At 39.1% G+C, this 22197-nt stretch overlaps 1 protein-coding gene across 1 annotated transcript in view; it reads left to right on the top strand.

The window, feature by feature from the left end:
- Positions 1-22197, top strand: part of LOC310964107 (phospholipid-transporting ATPase ABCA1) — a gene marked incomplete at both ends in the record, with an annotated part of 149223 nt that overhangs the window by 1939 nt on the left and 125087 nt on the right. Inside the window, 9 exons of the mRNA XM_083937104.1 lie at positions 1334-1427; positions 1619-1760; positions 1901-2028; positions 7385-7512; positions 9047-9244; positions 11530-11616; positions 11743-11920; positions 20246-20385; positions 21353-21469. Coding sequence (XP_083793230.1) covers positions 1334-1427; positions 1619-1760; positions 1901-2028; positions 7385-7512; positions 9047-9244; positions 11530-11616; positions 11743-11920; positions 20246-20385; positions 21353-21469 — 1212 coding nt within the window. The remainder of the gene's footprint in view (positions 1-1333; positions 1428-1618; positions 1761-1900; positions 2029-7384; positions 7513-9046; positions 9245-11529; positions 11617-11742; positions 11921-20245; positions 20386-21352; positions 21470-22197) is intronic.

The raw sequence follows: 22197 nt of genomic DNA, 5'->3' as shown, positions 1-22197 counted from the left end.
TAATAAGGTTGTCTTTGTGCTGTGGCATTACAAGAAATATGAACTGTTGTTTATTTCCCACCTCTGCCTGCCCTACGTTTTTATTATTAAGGACAACAACCTCAGTATGGATGTATTCTCTTATTATGTGTGCTAATATTTGCCATCTGATACATTGTCTGAACATGTTATGAACATAGCAGGGGCAGGGGATTAGCTGACTGGAGCTTTCGAGCTGATTCCTCTAAGCAGGTCACTCCACCAGAGATGTTGAGAGGGATGAGCGTGCAGGCAGACCAGGTCAGCTGAGGTTAGCGGAGAGGGCTCGGTTGGTGAGTGCATGGATGGGAGGGTGGGATTGTTGAGCGATGGTGTGTCTAGGGATGCATAAAAGCCGACATGGCAGAGGGTTTGGGGTTGAAGAGTCAGAGAAGGATGAGCTGCTGCATTGTAATATCTCATTGGAAGTCATCTGTTGGATATTACTTCCTGCTGAATTATGAAGTGAAAGCTGCTGTTGTACAAATGTTACTTGGACCTCCGCTTTCAAATGTACATGTTACCTTGACATAAGAATAAAGGAACTGCGCTACTTTATTGTTTCCACAGTGACAGCAATGGTAGAAATGCACGTAGGTGTGCTTGGTAAATGCGGACGCTTGAAACTGTAATAACCTGTGATATTGACAGCGAAAAAAGCCAGAGTCAAATTCCTTGTATGTATATATATATATATATATATATATATATATATATATTACTGTAAGGTCCTGGTGCTTTCTCTCTAGAATATCTCTCAAGGCCAACTGAGGGGAACAATATGAGAAACAACCCAGTAAAGCTTTGTTGGTTTCTCTCTTCACCCATTCCCTGAGGTTAAAATAAAAACCTGGCATGTCACATGGGGTGCTACCTGCTGGTGGGTATTGAAGTGGTTGTATTAAAGAAAGGAAGTGGCTGGTACTCTTCATCCAGAAGAGGATTAAATGTGTCGAGATGATAGGGAGTGTGTGATAGCTTTGGCTGAGGGAGTCGAAAGTAGAGGTTTCTCTTTCAATCCAGTAAGTGCTCTGAATAAAAGCAAGACTTGGAGAAAAAGGTATTTTTGCATGTGCAGCTACATTGTAAACACATGTCTCATGAGGTCATTTTAGTCAATTGATTCATAGTATGTCAAATGCTGAAACTCACCATTTTCTGTTTACCTTGTTTATTATCCACTCATGTTTGGTTTGAGATTTGCTTAGACTTATGAGTGAAGAGAAAACAACACAAATGAGGTGAGCCATAAAATGTTCCAAAGATATATTTCATAAACAAATTATGAAAATAAGATCACTCTATCCTTGTGCAGGTACGGCTGGTCGTTGAAGTGATATGGCCTCTGTTTCTCTTCTTCATACTGGTGTGGGTGCGATCCACAAATAAGCCAATTTATAAAGACCAATGTAAGTACAAGCCCAACGGTAAAGTATTTCTTCTCATTTTGTTTCATTTACAGCTGCAGACACTACGCTAATATAATAATCTAGAAAAATACTAACCTCTGTTGTGACATCACTGCATATTTACATCCAAACAACCATATGTCACCAATGCGAGAAGATGAATACTGTAATATTCACCTCTATTCCTGTAGGCCACTACCCAAATAAAGCCATGCCATCAGCTGGCATGCTGCCCTGGCTTCAAGGTATGGTGTGTAACATCAACAATCCCTGTTTGAGCTATCCAACGCCGGGGGAGACACCAGGCCAAGTCAACAACTTCAACAACTCCATGTACGTACAGGGATATGCCCTTTTCTTTTAGAGAAATTAATCATTAGGATGAAACAGAATATTTTGGGAATGATTTAAGATTGTATCTAAGATGTAAAATTTACATACAGTTGATGGTCCTTTCTTTTCTGGTAATTCAGAATTGCTGGGGTGTTGATAGAGCTGCAAACCCTTCTGGTGAACAGATCTATTCTCAGCAAGGCACAGTTGCTGGCAGATGACCTCAACCAGTGGAATTCAGTCCTGTCACTGTCTAGCCCTGGTAATGGTAAGAAAACTTGGATACCAAATTCTTGATGCACTGACCTTAAAACAATGGCATTGTTCATGAAAGGACCTTGTTTTAAAGACCCTGTAAATTGAAAATCAAGTTTTTAACCATGTAAACAATTATATAAAGTGTTTTTTTACATGCTACAAGACATATCATGAGCAAAATGATCAGACAAGCGTTTCTGCCTTGAAACTCCAGTGTACCAATGTCTCTAATTACCAATTCAGACAACCAGGGTTTTATACATCAGATACGTAAGAAACCAATCCCGTCAACATGTTTTTGGGGCATCCCATACCGAATGGCAGGGTTGGTGGGCGGGCTGCAAGGGCACATCCAGTATTTGTCAATGAGAAATTATATGTACTTCCAGCCCCTTTCTACAGAAGCCCTAAAAGGTCATAAATTACATACATTTTATTTCCTCCTTTTTCTCGTGATAACAAGATGATACCTCCCTTTTCTTGTGATAACAAGATAATCCCTCCGTTTTCTCGTGATAACAAGATAATATGTCTGTTTTCTCCTGATAACGAGAAAATTAATTTGATAGAAAATTAATGAAACGCGATATGCGTGAGATTTCCATCACACCTGGCATGTCGTGCCTTGTAAAGACTTCTCATATCTTGAAGAACACTATAGACAAGACTTACAGATGATTTTAGTTAACTCTTCCCTGTATTGGTATTTATGTTGTTGTAAAATAATATTGACAATAAAGTGTGCTAAAAAAACTGTAGTTGATGAGGACATCAGGCTTAATCGCGCCTCTGATAAAGCTGAAGCCTTGCTAACCGTCTTCTTAGATGACACCCACTAATGTGAAAATTATCCGTAATAAAAATTTCAGCCTGTCAGGCTTTGATTGAAGAGATATGTGATGTGTGAAATGTTGATCTACGGAAGCCCTAAAAGACAAGGTGAAAAAAAAAATTATTTGGGTATTGTTGGCCAAATCCTAAGTTTCAGAATCAGACAAACAACTCCTACATAGGAGATATTAAGTCATACATAGGAGTTAATTTACTCCTACGTATGAGATAAACTTTGGCTACTTAATATTCATAATCAGTCAGATGGTTGACCGTGATTATGGTGTCTGCAGTCAGCGTAAACCTACCCAATGTGTATATGATAGACCTGGATGCAAGACATCCCATATGTAAAATAAATGTACAACAAATAGCAAGTTAAGTGCACACCTGGAAATTGTTTGTACATTACAGCTGATGCGTCTGGACGTGGCATGTTACACAGGAGGTGTGTGTGTGTTATAACTGTGGCAGACTGCAGTTGTTTTCAGGTGATTTAAGAAGATAAACACGAGATCTACAGTACCAGTCAAAAGTTTGGACACGGTCTCTCATTCACTTAAATCGGGAAACGTGTCCAAACCTTTGACTGGTACTGTATGTCCGGCGCATACAATTAGGCAAGGAGCTAGGAACTTGCTGTGAGTGGCTGACTTCACTACCCATGTTAATTGTTAAGGTTTAATTTATATCCCTTATAGGCTATATTGTATTATTAGTTGTCAAGTCAGGTGTGTGTGTGTGTGTGTGTGTGTGTGTGTGTGTGTGTGTGTGTGTGTGTGTGTGTGTGTGTGTGTGTGTGTGTGTGTGTGTGTGTGTGTGTGTGTGTGTGTGTGTGTGTGTGTGTGTGTGTGTGTGTGTGTGTGTGTGTGTGTGTGTGTGTGTGTGTGTGTGTGTGTGTGGCGCAGACATGCCTTCATGATGTGTGATCACTGTGAACTGTATGCTCTTTTTGTCCGCACAGTCAACATCAGCACCTGTCAAAATCAAAGACGTTTTGCTGAACTTTTACTTCCCTTTATATTGTGCGTAAGGCTCTTCATTCAGCATGGCTTTCTCGCCCTCAAAACAGCCTAATTGAGCCTCAAAGTTTATCTCGTACAACTCCAACATACGAGGAATTATTTCCTATGTAGGAGAAAAACTAAGTGGTGCAGGAAAAATAAATGTTCTCCTTGCCTAAAAATGTGTCTAGTCCTGAAGAGGGGAAAGGTGACCGACCGGTTCACTTCTCTCTAACCACATTCCATCAGTCACAGAGATACCTGGGAAGAGCCTCGGAAAAACCTTTGGCAAAGGATGCCGCTTCCATCAGGGCAACCAACGAGCAGCTGGAGAGCTAGCTGACTACAATCCACAAGTCAGGTCTTCCGGGGAAATTCAAGGCGTGGGTTTTCCAGCATGGCATCCTGCCTAGGATACTGTGGCCATTGCTGGTGAATGAATTTCCCATTTCCACTGTGGAAGGATTTGAGAGGGGGGTCAGCAGCCGCCTTCAACGCTGGTTGGGATTACTTAGAAGCCGCTGCAGCAATGCCCTCTACGGCAATAGGAATAAGTTGACTTTCCCGAACAGTCTTACTGAGGAGTTCATGGTTGCCAGAGTGAGGGAGGTCCTCCAGTACAAGGAATCCAAGGACTCAAAAAAAGCTGAACGTGGCATTGAGTTGAGGACTGGCAGAAACTGGAGGGCCCAAGTGACGGTGGACCAGGCAGAAGCACGGCTGTTTCACAAAGTACTGGTGGGATCGGTGGCGACCGGTCGTGCAGGGCTGGGTACCATTCCAACAACCCACTACAAAAAAGGGCAAGGAAAGAAGGGGCCTGGTCCAACTCAAAGTGAGGGCATTCAGTCTGTCTATGATGTCCTGCCCAGCCCGTCAAACCTGGATATTTCCGGATAGTATCTAAATTGTTGTTTTCACGATGTGTGAAATCACAATATGTGGTATTTCTCTCATTTTGCAAAAGACAATTAAAACACGCCTCTTTCAGGCCACACATTCACTGTGCAGTAGGACAGATTACTGCAGATGTTGCCAGATTGGACTGTTTTTAGCCAAAATATTTGTCCGGTTTTGTCAGGGTGTTGTGTGTGTCTGGCTTGGAAATGTAAATGCGTGCGCATTGAAAACACATGCCATGTTCATGCTTCACAAGAACAACAAACCAAGCTAACATAGCTCCATGTATGGCTGAAGTTAAAAATGAGTGAACAAACAGCTCCAGGAGGCCAAACAAAAACTCTTCAAGCTTCAGAATCTACTTTATTGGATGTAATAGCTAAACATGGATCATGCTCACTTGCATAAAGGTGGTTTGGCTTCAAATTGATATTGCTGAAAAAGACGCTAATCTGCAAACTATGTCAGAACATGGTTGCTCTGAAAGACAGCTTGACAACAAACTTATTGTCAGTGGTCGGCAACGACAGGCCTGCCAAGGTACTGACAAGAAAACACCTTACAGCACAGCAGTTAAATGTGTATCCACCTTCTAATGTTCAAGCCTTGTAGTTTAAATATGATGACTATTGTTTACGTTAGGGGGAAGTGTCAGTTTAAAATGCTCTCATGATAGTTCTTGTTGGTCGTTGTGCAATATTTTATAAAGTAAATCCTATAAGCCACTTTAAAATGGTTGAGGTATACTTTCACTGCATGATCTCAATACTTGGACTGGTGCTTACAGTGTTTTTGTATCGTACTTAATTGAATGACTCAGTTTTAAGTCCCCCGTTTTTCTTAAACAAGTTGTTTTCGTCAATATTATCATTAACATCTTATATACTATTAACGAGTGAGCTAGTACAATTTTGATGTTTTTACAAGCACATTTTTGAGGGATGCAAAATATTGTCAATTATATATATACAGTACAAGTAATGGGTCAAGAAGTTTTGAAAATACTGACACTCAGCAACAATCACTGTGCTATGTCTTTGTTAAGTACTCTCTATCAAGGAAAGTATCCCCTTCATGTGGATGACAAGTTTGAGGATTTGTTATTCCCCTTTATCCCTCAAAAACAATGGCGCGTGATTATTTACGATGCAATTTGCTGTGCAGACTGGCAGATCGTTTGTCTTGATAAGTTGCTACTTTGCATTAGGCTCATTTAGGCTGATGATATTCAGATTTTCATACGGCACCTAATTTGCAAAGAGACAAAGGGGGAGAGGGGGGACTGCTGTTCAACAAACGGCTCGCGGTCCATTTGCATTTTGGGGTCGTTGGCTTATAATATACAAGATTAAATCCATCAAAGATCTAAGCCAGGACATAATTAATGGGTTTCACTGTCGGAGGCGAGAGCATAAAAGGTCATTAACAAGAATGGGAAATGGAGTGCTATCAAAAGACTAAGATGGCAAAGGTGATTGTGTTGTCCTTTTTTTGTTTTTACAAAGGGTTGATTAAAAGACTCAGGTGGTCACTTCAAGCAGAAAGGCAACAGTGTTCATGAAGAGCCTAGAGCATGTTCTTCTTCTCCATAATCTAACTCTTTCCACCCTCCCTGATTTCCGTGCAGTCATGAGAAGCATAATAATACGGGGTTAGTGGGAATCAGGAGTGTTGTATAGTGTAAGCATGCAGTGCAGCAAATACAATAATTAATTTCAGACAATAGTGAATGATTATGTTTACCTAACATTTATCTTAATTGAACCTTGAATAACCCAGTATAAGTCACTTCCTCTCCCCATCTTGATAATTGACTGACTTGCATACATTACACTTGCAAAAGGGCTAATCTAATTAAATTATGTAACCCCTTCATCTTCTCAACAGCACATGTTGGAGTCCCAGTGAGAAGAAAACACATGTTGAATAGATACAGTATGTGCATGGGTGTATGAATATTTAGTGGGATCCCTGCTATGCTAAGGCTCTGTGAGGGGGTAACAACAGTTGATTGGTGCTGAAGCTGGCTCTTTTAAAACCTGGCTATCTGTGGGCAGCTAATCAGGGCAAACATGCTGGGTTAACAGTCTGGTACATGTTTAGCAACAAATTGTCTCCTCTCACACACATTCATTCAAATGTTCAACTCTGACTTGCATCCCTTGCCTTCAAATGAGGGATTTATTTGCAACATTCATCTAGTAAGCATCATTTAAACTCAAATTATCAGGCCATGTGCTTTTGTTACACCAACCATCCTTGGAATGGAAGGGCTGCTGTCTTATTAGTTACACGATAGGCTCTCTAACACGTTTCTGAATGCACCCATATGTATGAACAGCAGTGTAGGAATCAAATGCATGAGGATAAACAACGAAGGGAAGCAGAGACAGACAGGCAAAAATATCTGCAGTGCAGATGATGAGTTAGGGTGATTTATGGCTAAATAAGGAGAGAGGTTAAAACAAGCACATATATTTCCCTTTGTGTCCAATATCTGACTAGTTGTCAGCATCACAAATGTAAACAAAGTACACTGCTATACATTGTATTTCCTATTGTGTGTCCTTGTTTTTGTTTGTATCAATTGCAGTTCTGCAAAAGTAATGATTCTCCATGTTTATGTTTAAGCTCAACCAGTGATCCTAAGGAGTATTCTCACAGACAATGAAACTTTCTCCACTCACCTGAAAGAGGATTTGATGGTGCCACCATCAGTAGTTCAGAGCCTCATGAATGCTGAAATTAATCTAAATCCAGTGAGTATGATTTAAATACACAGCTTGCAAACATTTAGAATCCCAGCTGCTTTGAAAGATGAATTGTCACATCCTCCTGTAAATAAAAGTATTTAAATTTTACCAAATAGTTCAAAATATCAAATGTGCCAAAATTGTTGTGCTTGAGCGTTTAAATGTAAAATGCCCAGGCCAAGAACTGCCTCTGGGACTTCATGTCTTGACAATCATAATCAAAGCAAACTTTAGCATTTGCTTGATGAAAAAAGTCGCTTGAAGCTGCCTATAGGAGGCAATTTGAAAATAAATTAACTCGCACACCGGTGTCTTGTCTCTAAATGTTCCCCAATTGATACCGTTTTATGTTCAAAGTATTATCAGATGAGTTGCAAGGATGTAATTACTCTATGTTTCACTAAGATTGCTTAAATACAATGTGCACCGATTAAAAGATCCCAACTGTGTATGAGGCATTCTGATGGTTGCAGTATGCTCTGTTGCAAAAACATGTTCTCAGAAAGTATGACTTCTGGGGCAACTGGTGGCTCAGTGGTTAGAGCATGCGCCCCATATACAGAGGCTAAGGGCGCACTCACACTGTCCTTCCGCACCGGGCCAAAACAGGTTTTACGGGTAAAGCCTCGCTCGTTTGACCAGTGTGAGTGCAACCGCTCTGCGTCTAGCTACGGCCAGCTGGCCGTCCACGGTCAGTTGAGAGAGGTGGGCTTTTGAAAAGTGTGTTGGCACATGTACGAGTACGAGTGTGCGCACATGTACGAGCACGAGCACGACGCCTACGACGGCTCTCACGCCATTTAATGTGCGTCTGTTCAGACATAGAAAAAAAAAAAAGACGGACCATGCGCGGACATTTAACAACAACAACAATGGTGGCGAAAGGTTCACGTTGGTGTGATGTGGAGGTGGAGTGTTTACTGCAGATTTGGGCGGATGAAAATATTCAAAAACAGTCGGACAAGACGCACAAAAACTCCGAGGTCTATGGGAAGATTTGTAAACACAGCGAAGCATCGCAATGACGTGTTGGACAGGCAAGAAGCATTTGTGCAGGCCCAGGCAGTGTGAGTACAAACGGGCTGGCCAGCGGGGGAGAGGGAGGGGCGGGGGTAAGTACCATAAAGCCTGGGGCGCGGTGCGGAAGGACAGTGTGAGTGCGCCCTAAAAGTCCTTGCCACAGTGGCCCTTCTCCAACCTGGGATCCTTTGCTGTATGTCGCCCCCTTTCCCTCTCTTCCATTTCCAAAAAACTCCATATATTCTATCTTAATAAAGGTATGAGAGTGTAGTTCACGAACCATTCTCTATCTTTGCCCATGTATTCTGTCTTGCTTGATGTCTTACTGTTTACTGTCTGGTATGATTCCAACTAATTTATGTGCGTAAATGTCTGTCACACGTGAACTGTTGTTTTAAGTGGCCTTGTGGGTTTGTGTGTACTGTATCTCTTTATTAGAGGTTGCTCTAAGAAAAGTGAGTCTAAATGTATGGGTGATTTTAAAATGGGATTTGTACCAAAGTCTGTATTTTTTTTTCAGAAGATGGGCATCCCGAGGCCAGGCAACCTGAAGAGTATCCTGTGTGAGGGGACAGATCTGGATGAGTACATCCAATTTAGTAGCTCAGCTGAAAAGGTGGCTTTTCAAAATGTCAGCTGCTCCCGCACTCCACTGCAGCTAATTAACGCCCAGCAAGTACTCCTACGTAACCTGGATACGAGCAAAGTACTTCCTGAGGTGAGCTTTTCTTGCTGTTTGCTGCACCATGAGGAAATCACACAACTCATCTGATTTGAGTTGGATGGGACTTTTGCATAGTAAATGAAACACAATTAGTTTCATTTTGGAGAATTCTCGAAAAGTTAATGAATGCATTTGGGTGGTGTGTTTGTACATTAATTGGCCCGACAGCCATAATGTCTACATTTGAAAAGCTATAATTCCTGCACAGCAAGGTCCCCCACATTCAGCATCCTTATAAATTTCACTCTCTGGGTTAATGAAGGTGGTATTAAACATTGAAATTGGAAACTCTCCACCACGGCTAGATTCAGGCCCCTTGGTAGGCATTTTCCATGACTTACAATTGAGAACTGGTGTTGCTAAGAGATGCATTGTCAACTTTAGTTGCGCACTTCTAACTTCTTCGTTAAATTGTCCTTTTACAATATTGAACATTTGGGATGACCCATTGTACGGTTACAATTCTCTTCCGCAAAGAAAGTGGAACCTACAAGCTCGGCTAATAAGCTACAATAGAAAAGTGGAAACTAGATTTCTATCAGTGCAAAAAGCTAAAAAGTTAAAACTGGATAAATCATCATCTTTCAAGCAAATCTACAGTCAACATATTATTTCTGCATCAATATCTAAAGTTATTCTCATTTTCAAAATTTTGAGAGAGAAATAATTTTCTGTCCCATAGGGTCTAAACTCGAGGGACTTTTGTAGAATGCAATCAGGTAGCAAATATTTATTAGTACCAATGTTTTGATGAATTCTTTTAAATGTCGGAGTTTCCTATGGGATGATAAAAGCCTGCACTTTCCTTTGAGTTTATCTTTGAGAGAAAATATATGGGACATCAATAAATAAGTGATAAGGCAGGAAGTTCGGAGCAGAGAGCATTTAAACAATTTAAGCCCATAGGCATTTTCAGACAGAGAAAAAAAGAAAGCCCAGACAAGATATGGTGGATTCAGCGCTGCAAGCAAGTAGATGGAAAAGAACATCAAGCCAAACTTAAAGCTTGAAGTAGCTGAATGATTGTGATAGCAACAACAACATAAAGAAAAGGACAAGGGAAGAAGTCAGTGTTTATCGCTAAGGAAGTGAGTGGCAGAGAGCAATTTGTACAATAGTTCCTCCGCTTTGTTTGGGTTTCTGAAAATAATTTCAGAACACAATGCACAGAGAAGACAAAAAGTAAACAAGAAGCATTTGAATGTCTGTGGCATCAGGAGAGGCCATTAAAATGTCAAAGGGTGTCTGTTTGTGATAGCATAATCTCCTTTGCCGTTCATTAACTCAACAAATCTTAACTTTTTGTACCATCCAAAGTATGTATGGTGATATCATTCTTTAATAATTACATTTTTAATCAGCTTACCTGATTACCAATGGAGTCTCCAAGTAACAAAGTACAATGAAAATTGAGTTGAACAACTAAGATTGAGAAATCTGTTTTCTGCCATGGCTTTATCTACCTCCTAAAATGTCATTGCTAAAATCTTTCCTGCTATTGACTGGTGATTTTCAGCTGTTTTGCTCAAAATTTTCTGAGACTCCTGTACATTCTGACCAAGTCTATTACTTAATGTCTACACACACCAAGAGTTAAAGTGATCCTAAATGTATGTACTCTAGACTCAATCAATAGCCAGGCTTTTGTCCAAAATGTGCACGAGAGGGCTTCTATTTGTGAATACAGTACTGTATGTCTTGCATACTTTTCTAAGGCTTGTAATTTAATTTGCTGAAAGACAATACAGGCACTCCTAGTACAGCCGATACTTGGCACTTCATGCATGAAAATGACAATGGTTAAAAGGGCATGCCATTTAGTTCTTGTAATTGGACACATACTGTGTACCTTCAGAATGTCACTGTTACACACAGTAACACTTGTCATTTTTATTAACCAGTGCAAGGGATGATGGTGTTAGGATACAATTTTACAGGTCGAGATGCACAAATGAGTGCGTGTTACTTGCATATAGTATCTGTCTTCAGTGGAAAGGCTGATATAGAGCTGGTATTTTCAACTAAGGCGTGGACATACAAAGTCTTGGAATTCTCCACATTTACTTCCATTCAAACTGTAACTTTAGCTACTGGCTATGCAGTACAACAACATACATATTGTATTTTTTAAGGGCATAATTTAAAAAAAAAAAAGAGAACTTTTAAACTACTGAAAATTAAAAAAAAAAAAAAGACGAGCATAATTTACACATTGAATTATTTCCTTATTTCTTTGAACAGTATTATTCTGTAAACCAACTGTTCACACCCTTCTTTAGGTAACTTCAGCTTTGGATCTGAATGCAACAGAATCAGCGACACTGATTGGGAAAACCACTCGAGATGCATTACCAGTGATTGAGGAGGTTGGTCATGAACATGTCATGAACACCACACATGGATCCATATTTAGACTTTTATATAGATATGGCTATTTTTTGGTATTTTCTAAAAATGTTCTAAAATCCTGACTTTTACATTCTTTTATCCAGATGGCCAGGTTGCAGAACTCCACGATCCTTAAGGCTGCTAGATCATTGGATTTTAGACAGGACATGATTGGCAGTATCAATATGCTACTGTGTGGAAAGCAGCCTTCAGCCATCAATTTACGCTCAACCATAGAGATGGATAACAAGAAGTCCATTTCCATTACGGGCAACAGTTCTGGTAAGTGCTGCAGCAAACTCCTCTCCCAACATTGTCACACGGTACTTCTTTTTTTCATCATTTATCTACAAAATAGCTGTACAGTACTGTATGTCATCATGATAGCCAGGATTTTTTTTTAAGAAACCAGATTTTTGGTATAACTGGGTTGTGTTTGAAAAAACTGGGAATAATGCCTGATGAGTGGGTGGCAAAGCTTGTGTCTTGTCTGAAATGTGGTGTTTTGACAATTTTATGGAGAAAACAGTGTGGGGGCACTGTACTGCTAGTGCAACACACAAATCTTAGCCAAAAGGTTAAAAAATATTCAAACAAAAAACACCCCTGAAAGTTTTCATTAATTTCCGCTACATCTTACACAGTGACTACTTGAGCAGGAACAGGCACCTGTGGCCCAGTTGGCACCTGGGCCAGAGCTGGAAATTGGTTGATTAAGAATGCATTATCGACAGCTATGTCAGGGGCTGGCAGAAGTCGTAGCCAATCAAATCAGCTCTTCTTATTCCATTTAAAAGCTGTGCACTCACTCCCCACCCTAACATAATGATGTTTTTATTAATGGAGGGGAAAGTCCATAGCAACTTAGAACATAGGGCAACCCAAACTTCCCACAGATGACAGTTGGTGTCTCTAAAATATTTTTTGAGTTCTAAACTGGTGTTTTGTGCTTTTCAGCAAGGGAATGCAACCATGGCAGACATATTGTAGCATGTGTAAAACAAAACATCTTCATTTTGTGTTGAATTCCTCAGTAGTGTATTGATTTCAGTTAAACTGGTTCAGTTTATACATTTTTTTGGTAAGGAAATAGAGAGGTGGAGATGTCCGCTGAAGCTGTCCAAAGTGCTGGGTCCAATGCCTTCCCAGAACATCCTTGCCTCCAATACTCCTGATCATATACAGTGTATAAACATGGTAACATGATACCTATCCTTCACCGTCTTAGCCAACCAGAGTTGTTTGCTTTACCACAACCTGGTGCTACTTATTAAAGATGTATTCCAGGTAACTAGATTGGAAGAATCCGGGGATATTCAAACTGCTTTGAACATATTGGGTATGGTTGTAAGTGGATGAGCATTCTCATGCTGCAAGGATTCAATTAATAAAAGAGGGAAGATAGATTCTACAAGCATATGTGGATGGCAGATAGAGTCAAGTACAGATATGAATCACCCTTTGATCTAATCCTGTACACACTCTGCTTTGCTGGCATTACTGCATCAAAGTGTTTTCCTCACGCATAAATTTGTCCAGTGGTTAAGGACTTAATATCAAAGTAAAATAGACGCACTATGTGAAATATGTTTGGGATATATGCGAGGCTGTATTTTAACAGAATAAAGGTTACTTGTTGACAATGTTGCTTGTAGTGTAAACTGTTGTCGAACAAAAAAAAAAAAAATCCTTATCCTCAAGCAATGCATGTGACGCAATGTGGCCTGAGGTCTGCTGATCAGGGCCTGAGGCAATAAGGCTTCCTCAAACTACTGTAGGATGCTTCACAACTGATTAACGTTAGAGTTCTAATTTTTTGCAGTGGAGTTGTATGAGGAACATATCCATAGTTGGTGTGTTACCTACAGTAGATGTTGTCAGTTCGCCCCTAGTTTGGACAAGCAGACTAAGCAAAGTCATGCTGTGTATGGGACTAACACAACTAGCTATTCTGGATTTTCTAGAACTTGTTGAAGCATTTTGAATTTAGTCAAATGGTTAAAATTGTGAAGATGACATCCTCAGAACAGGCTGGCAGCAGTCTGATATTCCCTATATTTGCAGAATGTGTATTGTATTTTTTATTTTCATCTCTGGGACTTGAAGAGCCCACTGGATTATCACACACCTGAAAGTTTAAAATGAGTCCTGACCATGTCTGATGATGATGTATACTTGCTTTGAAAATCACTGAATGTGTTTGTTCCATAAAATCCATCCAGAATTAGATTTTCAGTGTAACTTCTTGCAGTCTCATGCTCATTAGAGACCATGCATTCCCGTTCCATTAAATGCCTGTTCTTTGGAGACAACTGCACAAAATTAGATTTTAATAAGAAGCCTTTATTCCCTGGGAATAAAGTTACACTGCAAGTGGAATTGTATGCTTGTGCCAGCACAAATTAGCAAAAACATTGTTTCATCCATACAAAATAAGCACTAACATCTCTGTTAGCATGCTAATGGCTGTTTTGGATTTGCCTTGGCATTTCATTCTGTTAGTCTATGTATGGTTAAATGAATCTGGAATATGCAACTAGTCTGCATAATGGCCAATTACAACTCCTTTATATTCGTAAAAGTACACTCAAAGGAATAGTCCAATAGCAACAATAAAGGCCAACACTGAGGTTTTGTTAATGGCCCAGCAATGTTCCCTTCCCAATTAATCGTTGACAGCAAAGGAAAATGTCTGAATCATTATACAGAATAGTCGGGGCTGTAACTGTTCTTCCACAACAGTGATTTTAGATGTTACCATTTTTAATTTTTTTTCAAGTAGCACGAATTAGAAGTGATTACATGGTTTTGCAATAGCATATACTTACATGTATACATTTGTTAGAGAAATTTGTTAAAATATAATTACAAATGTATTTGGAAGCTCTTATACTCATGGCTCATTTTAGAGGAGATTATTTGGTATCATATGGAATATTTGAATGGTTTGGCTTCCTTTTTCTCTGCAAGCAGAAATAGGCAAAGCAGTTAATGAACAGCTATACCTGTAAAACTGGTGATATGACTTAACCTCATACCTTTTTCAAAATTAAACTTTAACTGTTAACTGCAGAGTTCTTTGTTAAAATGTGAGTAATTTGTACTGACAGCAAACATCAGTCCTTCAAACGAGCACATCTTCTGCCAATCTGTCAAAATAAGCGTTCCTCATTTAACATTTTTGATTTTCCTTCACATTTCAGTGCATAACATTTCCTAATTATCCCAAGACTCATACTTTCATCTTCTGAGTATTTGCAGATGGGTTTTTCTTTAAATAATTAATAATTGGTACCCTTTATTTCTTGTTTTAAGCACATCCCTTTATACTGGAGCTGGTGAAGGTAGAATACCAGACTATAGTGGAGTGAGAGGCTTGTCTTATAATATTGAATGTCAAAGTGGCCCCTCTCTGTCTCTTGTGAGACATTTATTCAAGCAGAGTTTATTTTCTGTTGGTATGCTGCAAGACAGCACTTGATGTGTACTGCTTGTAAGAAATAAGCACAGTTTGATTGATGCATGGGGTAGTTCACTTTAGACTTGCATGTCATATAGAATGTAAATACGTGTGTGTCTGTCTGAGCGTATACGTGACTGTGATTGTGGATGACATACCTGAAACATGAGTATTGTGAACCTAGAGTAATATCGTTTTCTGTCTGTGCACACGTCTATGTGATTACATGTGCGAGACAGTGTGTTCACAGCATAAGCATTTGTAGGGTGTTGATGGCGCTGACTCGCCAAAGTGCTGAATTGAGCCTATCTCCAGGGTGGAACTCAAATTGATTAAATTTGCCAGTGAAGTTTAGGGGCTGACTTGAGGCTCCAAGCAATTATTTGACTATAGCTAGACCTGGTTTAAGGGACAGACATTGTTGTTCTTTTAAACTACTGCTTCTTAAAAATGAAAATAATGTATAACCTCTGTAATCCGATGCTCCTTTAGCATACAACATATTAAAACCTGACACATCTTTTCTATGATACAAATGTTGTGCTGATACAAATGTTATTTGTCACTGTGACCATTCATGTTCTATTGTTGACTAGTGTTACCAAAATGATGACTTCGGTACAATACCTGTCTAAAAATCTCGATACCAATACTGAAATGATGCATGGCCAGAAACTAAAATATCATTAAAGTAATGGAAAAAAAATATTAGATGAAAGAACATGGAACTTTTTTAATTGTTAATTTTTATTGAATAAAACTCAAACCTAAAAAGTCAAAATAAAAACATATTTTTATACATTTCATGTTGAAGTTCCAACCCTGCAAACTGCAGTCTGTATATAATTATATTACCAGTAACAATTGACTTAGATACATAATTTATAAGTGAACACACCAGTGCATGTTATGGTAAAGATCATGTTAGAAGTGTGAACTGTTTGCATACAGAGATGTATGAACCACATCAGACAGACACAGTTAACTTTACCCCTGACTGACTCAAGCAACTCCAATGGTGAAAAAAGTTTGCTTGTCGCAAAATAAACACTTGCTTGACTTAACGTTATTTACTGTATTTTATCTATCTCTAACCTGCAACTCTCTGAACTCTTTGAACAAGTCTGCATGTCTGTCCGCTCAATGTTTCTCCAAGTTGGTCATTTTTGCTCCCTTGGTCTGGATTGATTTAAAGCATCGTTTATAGACGGGATTTGTGGTGTCCGTGGGCTTGATACTGTCAGCTACATTTTCGCTCTGTGCGTCTGCTTATAAAAAAGCAAGGACGGTCAGCAGGAGCACTCATATTTGTCTCGCTCTGAGTGACATGTCACTATGAAAGCACGCCCACTCTGACTGCAGGCAGTGATGAAGCAAAGAGAAGCTGCACACAGACACACTGCCCCGCTGTCGCACAAAGTTCATAAAGTACTGATACTAAAAAAAACGTTAAATAGTATTGTTTCTAACGACAGGATACCACGGTACCTTTCAAGTATTGGTTTACCGTGCATCACTATTGTTGACAAGAGTTCTTTATTCTTTGTGTCTTGAAATAGGCCAAAGCTTTGCTGTCTATTTTCATGGTCACATTACATTAAATAAAGTGGCATTCTGTATACAAAGAGGAAGGGTGTTAGACACATTGAACTGGATTTGAAGTGCTAAAAATTGTGAGCAAATAATGAACCGATTGGTGCAGACTTTAGGGATATCTGTATATTTGTCTCCTTGTGGCATAAAGAGTGTCTACTTGGGGCCACACCTCAAAAGTCTTGTTTTTTGCTCATTTTCAGGGTTATACTTGCACTTTTTGTTTGTACTGGAACTGTCTAGAAGTCTAGTCTGCTCTGTTTGGTTAGTTTTTCCAGATCATTCACATCTGTGCTCTCGCCATCTCAGCCCCATCATTGCAGCCAGGGAATGTAGCACCACTATGGATTAAGCATTTTAATACTTTTGCAATACTTATACAGAACATTAACCTGCTTTATAATTAAAAAAGACATGAAAACTTCACTTTTTATAATATGGGACCTTTTAAAGGCACTGTACTCAATATGCAGAAAATCAATATAAGCAATCTGAGCAGAGAATGAAGTCACTCTCCCTGTGTGTAGTTTCTCTGTTTGTTGTTGTAATAGACGGTCTGGCCGTGCGTGCATATTAGTGCATGTGGCTGTGGAACAACAGCATTATTTCACATGTTGTGGTGAGAATCATGTGGAGGCAATCTCGGTATGTATGTATCCCTGAGGATTGCAAAACTGAACACATTTATCCCAGGTGACAGCAAACAGCAAACCTCCGGTCACAAGCTCATTTCTCTAACCTTTAGGACCCCACTCCAGAACTTGAAGAACTTCTAAAAAAAAATAGTTCCCGAGCACCAACAGTGGTCCAAAACTTATTCAGATTCAATGTAGATTTGAGTTATATCTACAGTAATTTAACCAAAGAGTATGTTTTCCTTTCAGTTTTTCTTTCATTAGAAGGATTTGTAGAATTTTACAAGCACATAGCCAACAAGTTCAAATAATCTGTAAAAATAAACATAGTTTTGAAGAAGGGACCAGGGACCATCTTGGGATGGGATCATTATCACAGCTGCAACGCCATATTGTCCAAGGAGCATAAAGTGGTTGGGCAACGGCCCATTTCCGAGAACCCCTACTTCTGCCGCCCTTGGTCGGACCACACCCATCTTTGAACCTGGCCTTCATTTTGATCTCAACTGGATTCTTGTAAAGTTTTTTGAATGCATCTTGCACGGTCACAGACAGACAGAGATATAAACACCTAACAAAGTACTCAAAACTGTCTCTTTAGTAGTTCCCGCTATATTTGATGTCTCCAGAACCACATTTTGCCATGATGGCACACACATACACACACACACACACACACACTTACACAGAAAACAATTCCAACGCCACTGTCATGGCAGGAAGTAAATACATTCAGTATAAACATGTTTCTTTTTTTAGCTCCTTAATCACTTTGTTGCCCCTCCAATTTATCTTGGTGCCCCATCACAGGTCCAGATTTCCAGAATGGGAATTACAGCTTAAAGATGATCAGTCAATTCTGCCCTCTCGTTGTTAATGCCTTGCAGTTTTTTGGCATCTTATTCCATCGGAAATGTAAGCCCTCCTGTCTTACTGTTACTGGCCATCTTTACCATTTAATTATCTCCAATTAATTAGATGTCTACTTTATTCTGAAATGCTAAAAATCTTATAATGTGAAGTGACAAGAGTCAGCTGAAAGCGACTGAGCAATCACACATTTTCTTTTCAAGTGTTATGATAGCAGGAAGTGGCATCTATGCAGTCTGTGGAGGGAACAGCTGGTCAAACTCAGACTAAGGGGTGGCCATTAGCTGCCCGCACACAGATCTCCCAGGAGCACCTGGTAAAGATGGCCAGGAGGCAGAGAGGCTAACATTTAATTGCACTGAAAATGGCCGCTAAAATCTCCCTGATGGGGGAAATGGTCACCCTGGTGAGATGAGAAGAGATGAGACTGTGGTCTTGACAGGGGAAACATGAAAAAGGACTGGAAAAACACTGATGTAAAGACAGGTGGCTGAACAAAAGGGACCGCTGGCAATAGACCCAAAAGGTAGACAGTTATATTGACTGGTAGACACACTCAATTGTCTTATGAACTACTGCACTACCAGAATCACATATTTTCAGTCACAACAAGAGGCAGGCACAATCCAAGCACAACCTACTTCAGGCTTGATTCCTTGCAGTGCAGGTCCTTATGTAATCTATTCAGCACTCTCCCAACCTGGCAATATTCAGGTTGGCAGATAAGTTAAATTAGTAATGATCGTACTGCTGTTGAGGATATTGACTTTTTCTCTATGCTCAATCAAAGCTTTTTTCTTACTGTATGTACTGTGGTATGGAGTCTTGCCTCTGCCTGTATGTTTTTAAAGTAATAATCCAAGAGTTTGCTCCTAATTTTTGTAAATACATTCACTTTGCATCTCTCTGGTTGCTGATGCATAATAAACTACCGGTAACTGATATAATATCCACTTCATAAGAGTTTTTAATTTGATTAATTCAGGTAGGGCATATCTAGGAAACCCTTGCTAATGGATGGAAGTAGTAGTAATGGTCTGTTTTAACAAATAGAATTCAGTTGTAAGTCTGGAGGCCTGTCTGAACAATAAATTATAATATTTACTTTAAACTTTATTTATATTGTTCTTTACTTACCAAATGTAAAAGTACTATGAATAGAATAATAACATATATGCAAAGGAATATACAAACAAAAAGTCACAAAAACCACAGAGCATCCAGAGGACAAAAATAACCAACAGAAGTAAACGAAAATAAATAAATAATAATAGAGTGCAGCACTAAACCCAGAACAAGCATTATCCATTCACAAAGGCTTTCTATGACTCATGTTTTAAAGTCAAGATGTTGTGTGTCTGAACTCATCGTGTTCCAAAATTGGAAAATTACTAAAATAAAGCATATGTTTCCTATCAATATGCTGCAATAAACTGAATAAACACTTAAAACATTTTTACTCACAGTTCGCAAAGTGATCACTTGCTACTCACAATGGCGTCAGCAAAATGGAACACGAATTCTTAATTACTGTGTTGTGGCCAATCCCAAATCATTTTGTGGTGACCTTGGGGACGGTTTTAAGGAACTGCTGTGGAGGATCATAAAATGGTAGGGAGTCTATGATATAAAAATGATGCAAGCACATAGTGCCTTAAAAATTAAGAGAAAAACTTTGAAATAATTTCTAAAAGATAGGGAGGATTTTTGGTTTAGAGATAAATATCAAGTTTAATTGTCAATATGAATGCTCAAATGCATTTCTTTTTTACACATTTGCTCACCCAGGATAGAGAAAAAATATTGTGAGGGATGTTTTGGTAGACAATTTTGAATTTTAAGCACAGATTCAATATTTATCATATTTTTCTCTTATGTACACCAGATTCTGTGATTTTGTACAGAGCAGACAGCTTGTTTCTCCTCTTCTGTCCTGTCCCAAGAAAGAGCATACGTACAGATACACACATGGTTCTGAAATGTAGAGGTATTTTCTTGGTCTTAGTTTGACTTTCCCTGTCTGCTCCCCTCTCTTCTTCTCTTCCATAGATTATTTTTGTCAGACTCTTGTCGACACCCTGGAGGGCACACCTGGTCTGCGCTACATTTGGAGCACCTTCCGGCCGTTATTTCAAGGGAAAGTCCTCTACACACCTGATACACCCGCAACTCGCCTCATTGTTAAAGAGGTAATAAAAAGTGATGTCCTGTGGGTGCAGATGTGCTGAAGTCATTCAAAGCAAGAGCCTCTACACTTTCTATTCATTTTTGAATCATATAGACCTAATAAAACATTGTTGAAATCTTCTCTTCTGACACAATGGTTACTGTTCTCTAATTTTGCTCAGTTTTTTCCACAAAATAAAGGTTTTTCTTTAAGTGCCTTGGTTATTTAAAAAAAAAAACTGCTATTACAGCAGTGGTATAGCCACAGCGGACATTCTATCACATTCTGGACAGTAAATATAACAGTATTTCAGAATAAATCAAGAATTTATACTTTGTTCTCTAACTTTGATCTCCACTGTAAGCGTATGAGCAAGTTTAATAAATTTCTGAATATATTCTATGCACAGGATCAGGCCAATTTCATGTATCAGTATTGTGTGAAGAAGCCTCCCATGTGGGGATGACAAACACTGGATGTCACAAAAAGTTACCACCTGGGGAAGAAAATTAAAATAATACAATAGTTAGTCAGGAAGGCTGTTGATAGAATGTGGTGAATGTAATGCATTTTCATAACATGACATTTCTCAAAGATATTAGCATCATTTTGATAACGGCATGAGCAAAACAAACAACAAGCAGGCACTGAGGAGTTTGCATTGAGAATACATAATGAGTATGAAGAAAATCTGCAGACTCCACAGCAAGTGACTGGCACGTGGGGCCCTTTTCACACCAGACAGAGGAAGATTGTTTGCAAGTCCATGTTCAGGGGCAAATAACCCAATTTACATCCGTCAAAATGTGGGGTGGCGGTGTAACAATGTGATGAGCACCTCTAGGGATTTCGCTGAAATTTGCAGATGTGGAGTACGTTTATGTCTAGATTGGCTCACCGCGAAAAGAAGATGCTCAGTGGGCATGCTTTCATTTAGGGAAAGGTGAGATAACTATATTGTTAAACATTGTTGTACTTTTTTTCCCCAGGCAAATAAAACATTCAACGCCTTGGCTATGATTAAAGAGCTTGCAGATTCATGGGAAGAACTTGGACCACGTGTCTGGGATTTCCTTCAAAATAGCCCTCAAGTCAATGCATTACGGGTAAGACTGCATGATTCCAAGTGATCCCATCACAAGATGTTTATTTATTTTAAGTTATTTAGAAAGGTTTACTATCTCGTTTCCCAATAGATTGTTACAAGTAACAACTTTAAGAGGATATTGAAAAAAACCTTTTGTGGAAATTTTAACAAGTTTATTATAATTATTATTATTATTATTATAAATTATTTTAAATTGTAAACATCTTACAGTGACATTTCACCTTGCAGTACTTTTGGCTTCAGTTGGATAGTCTCAGATAGCAGCTTGATGTTGTTTCACATTTAACTGTACAGTACAGACATGAAACCTGGCATCACCATACTCATTTTTAAATGTGAAATTGTCTGGAATCTATGTCTATAAGGCTGCGGATAGGTGATGCAGTAACAGAATCCTGATTCATATCTGATCAGCACCACATAGTTGATCAGCACAACATCTGAATGTTGTCTGCCCAGTGCACTGCAGTGGATGGACTCAATTGAATGGACCTACAACCAGTTGTCAGATTCACCTGGTTCCCAGGCTACAAATAATCTACTGTTTTTGGAAATATGCTTTTTTTACTTTCTTGCCCAGAGTTACATTGATTATCCTCATATCTGTATAATAAATATGAAGATACTGAGATCATTAGCTGAGCATTAACACTTGAAACAGAGAGAAATTGTCACCTGTAAGCACCTCTAAAGCTCACTTTCTCACAATGACATATTAGTTTCTGA

This window comes from Echiichthys vipera (assembly GCF_963691815.1).
Source record: "Echiichthys vipera genome assembly, chromosome: 22".
In the NCBI taxonomy this organism is placed as follows: Eukaryota; Metazoa; Chordata; class Actinopteri; order Perciformes; family Trachinidae; genus Echiichthys; species Echiichthys vipera.
Note: the sequence above shows the minus strand (reverse complement) of the source record. Positions and strands in the feature narration are given on the sequence as shown.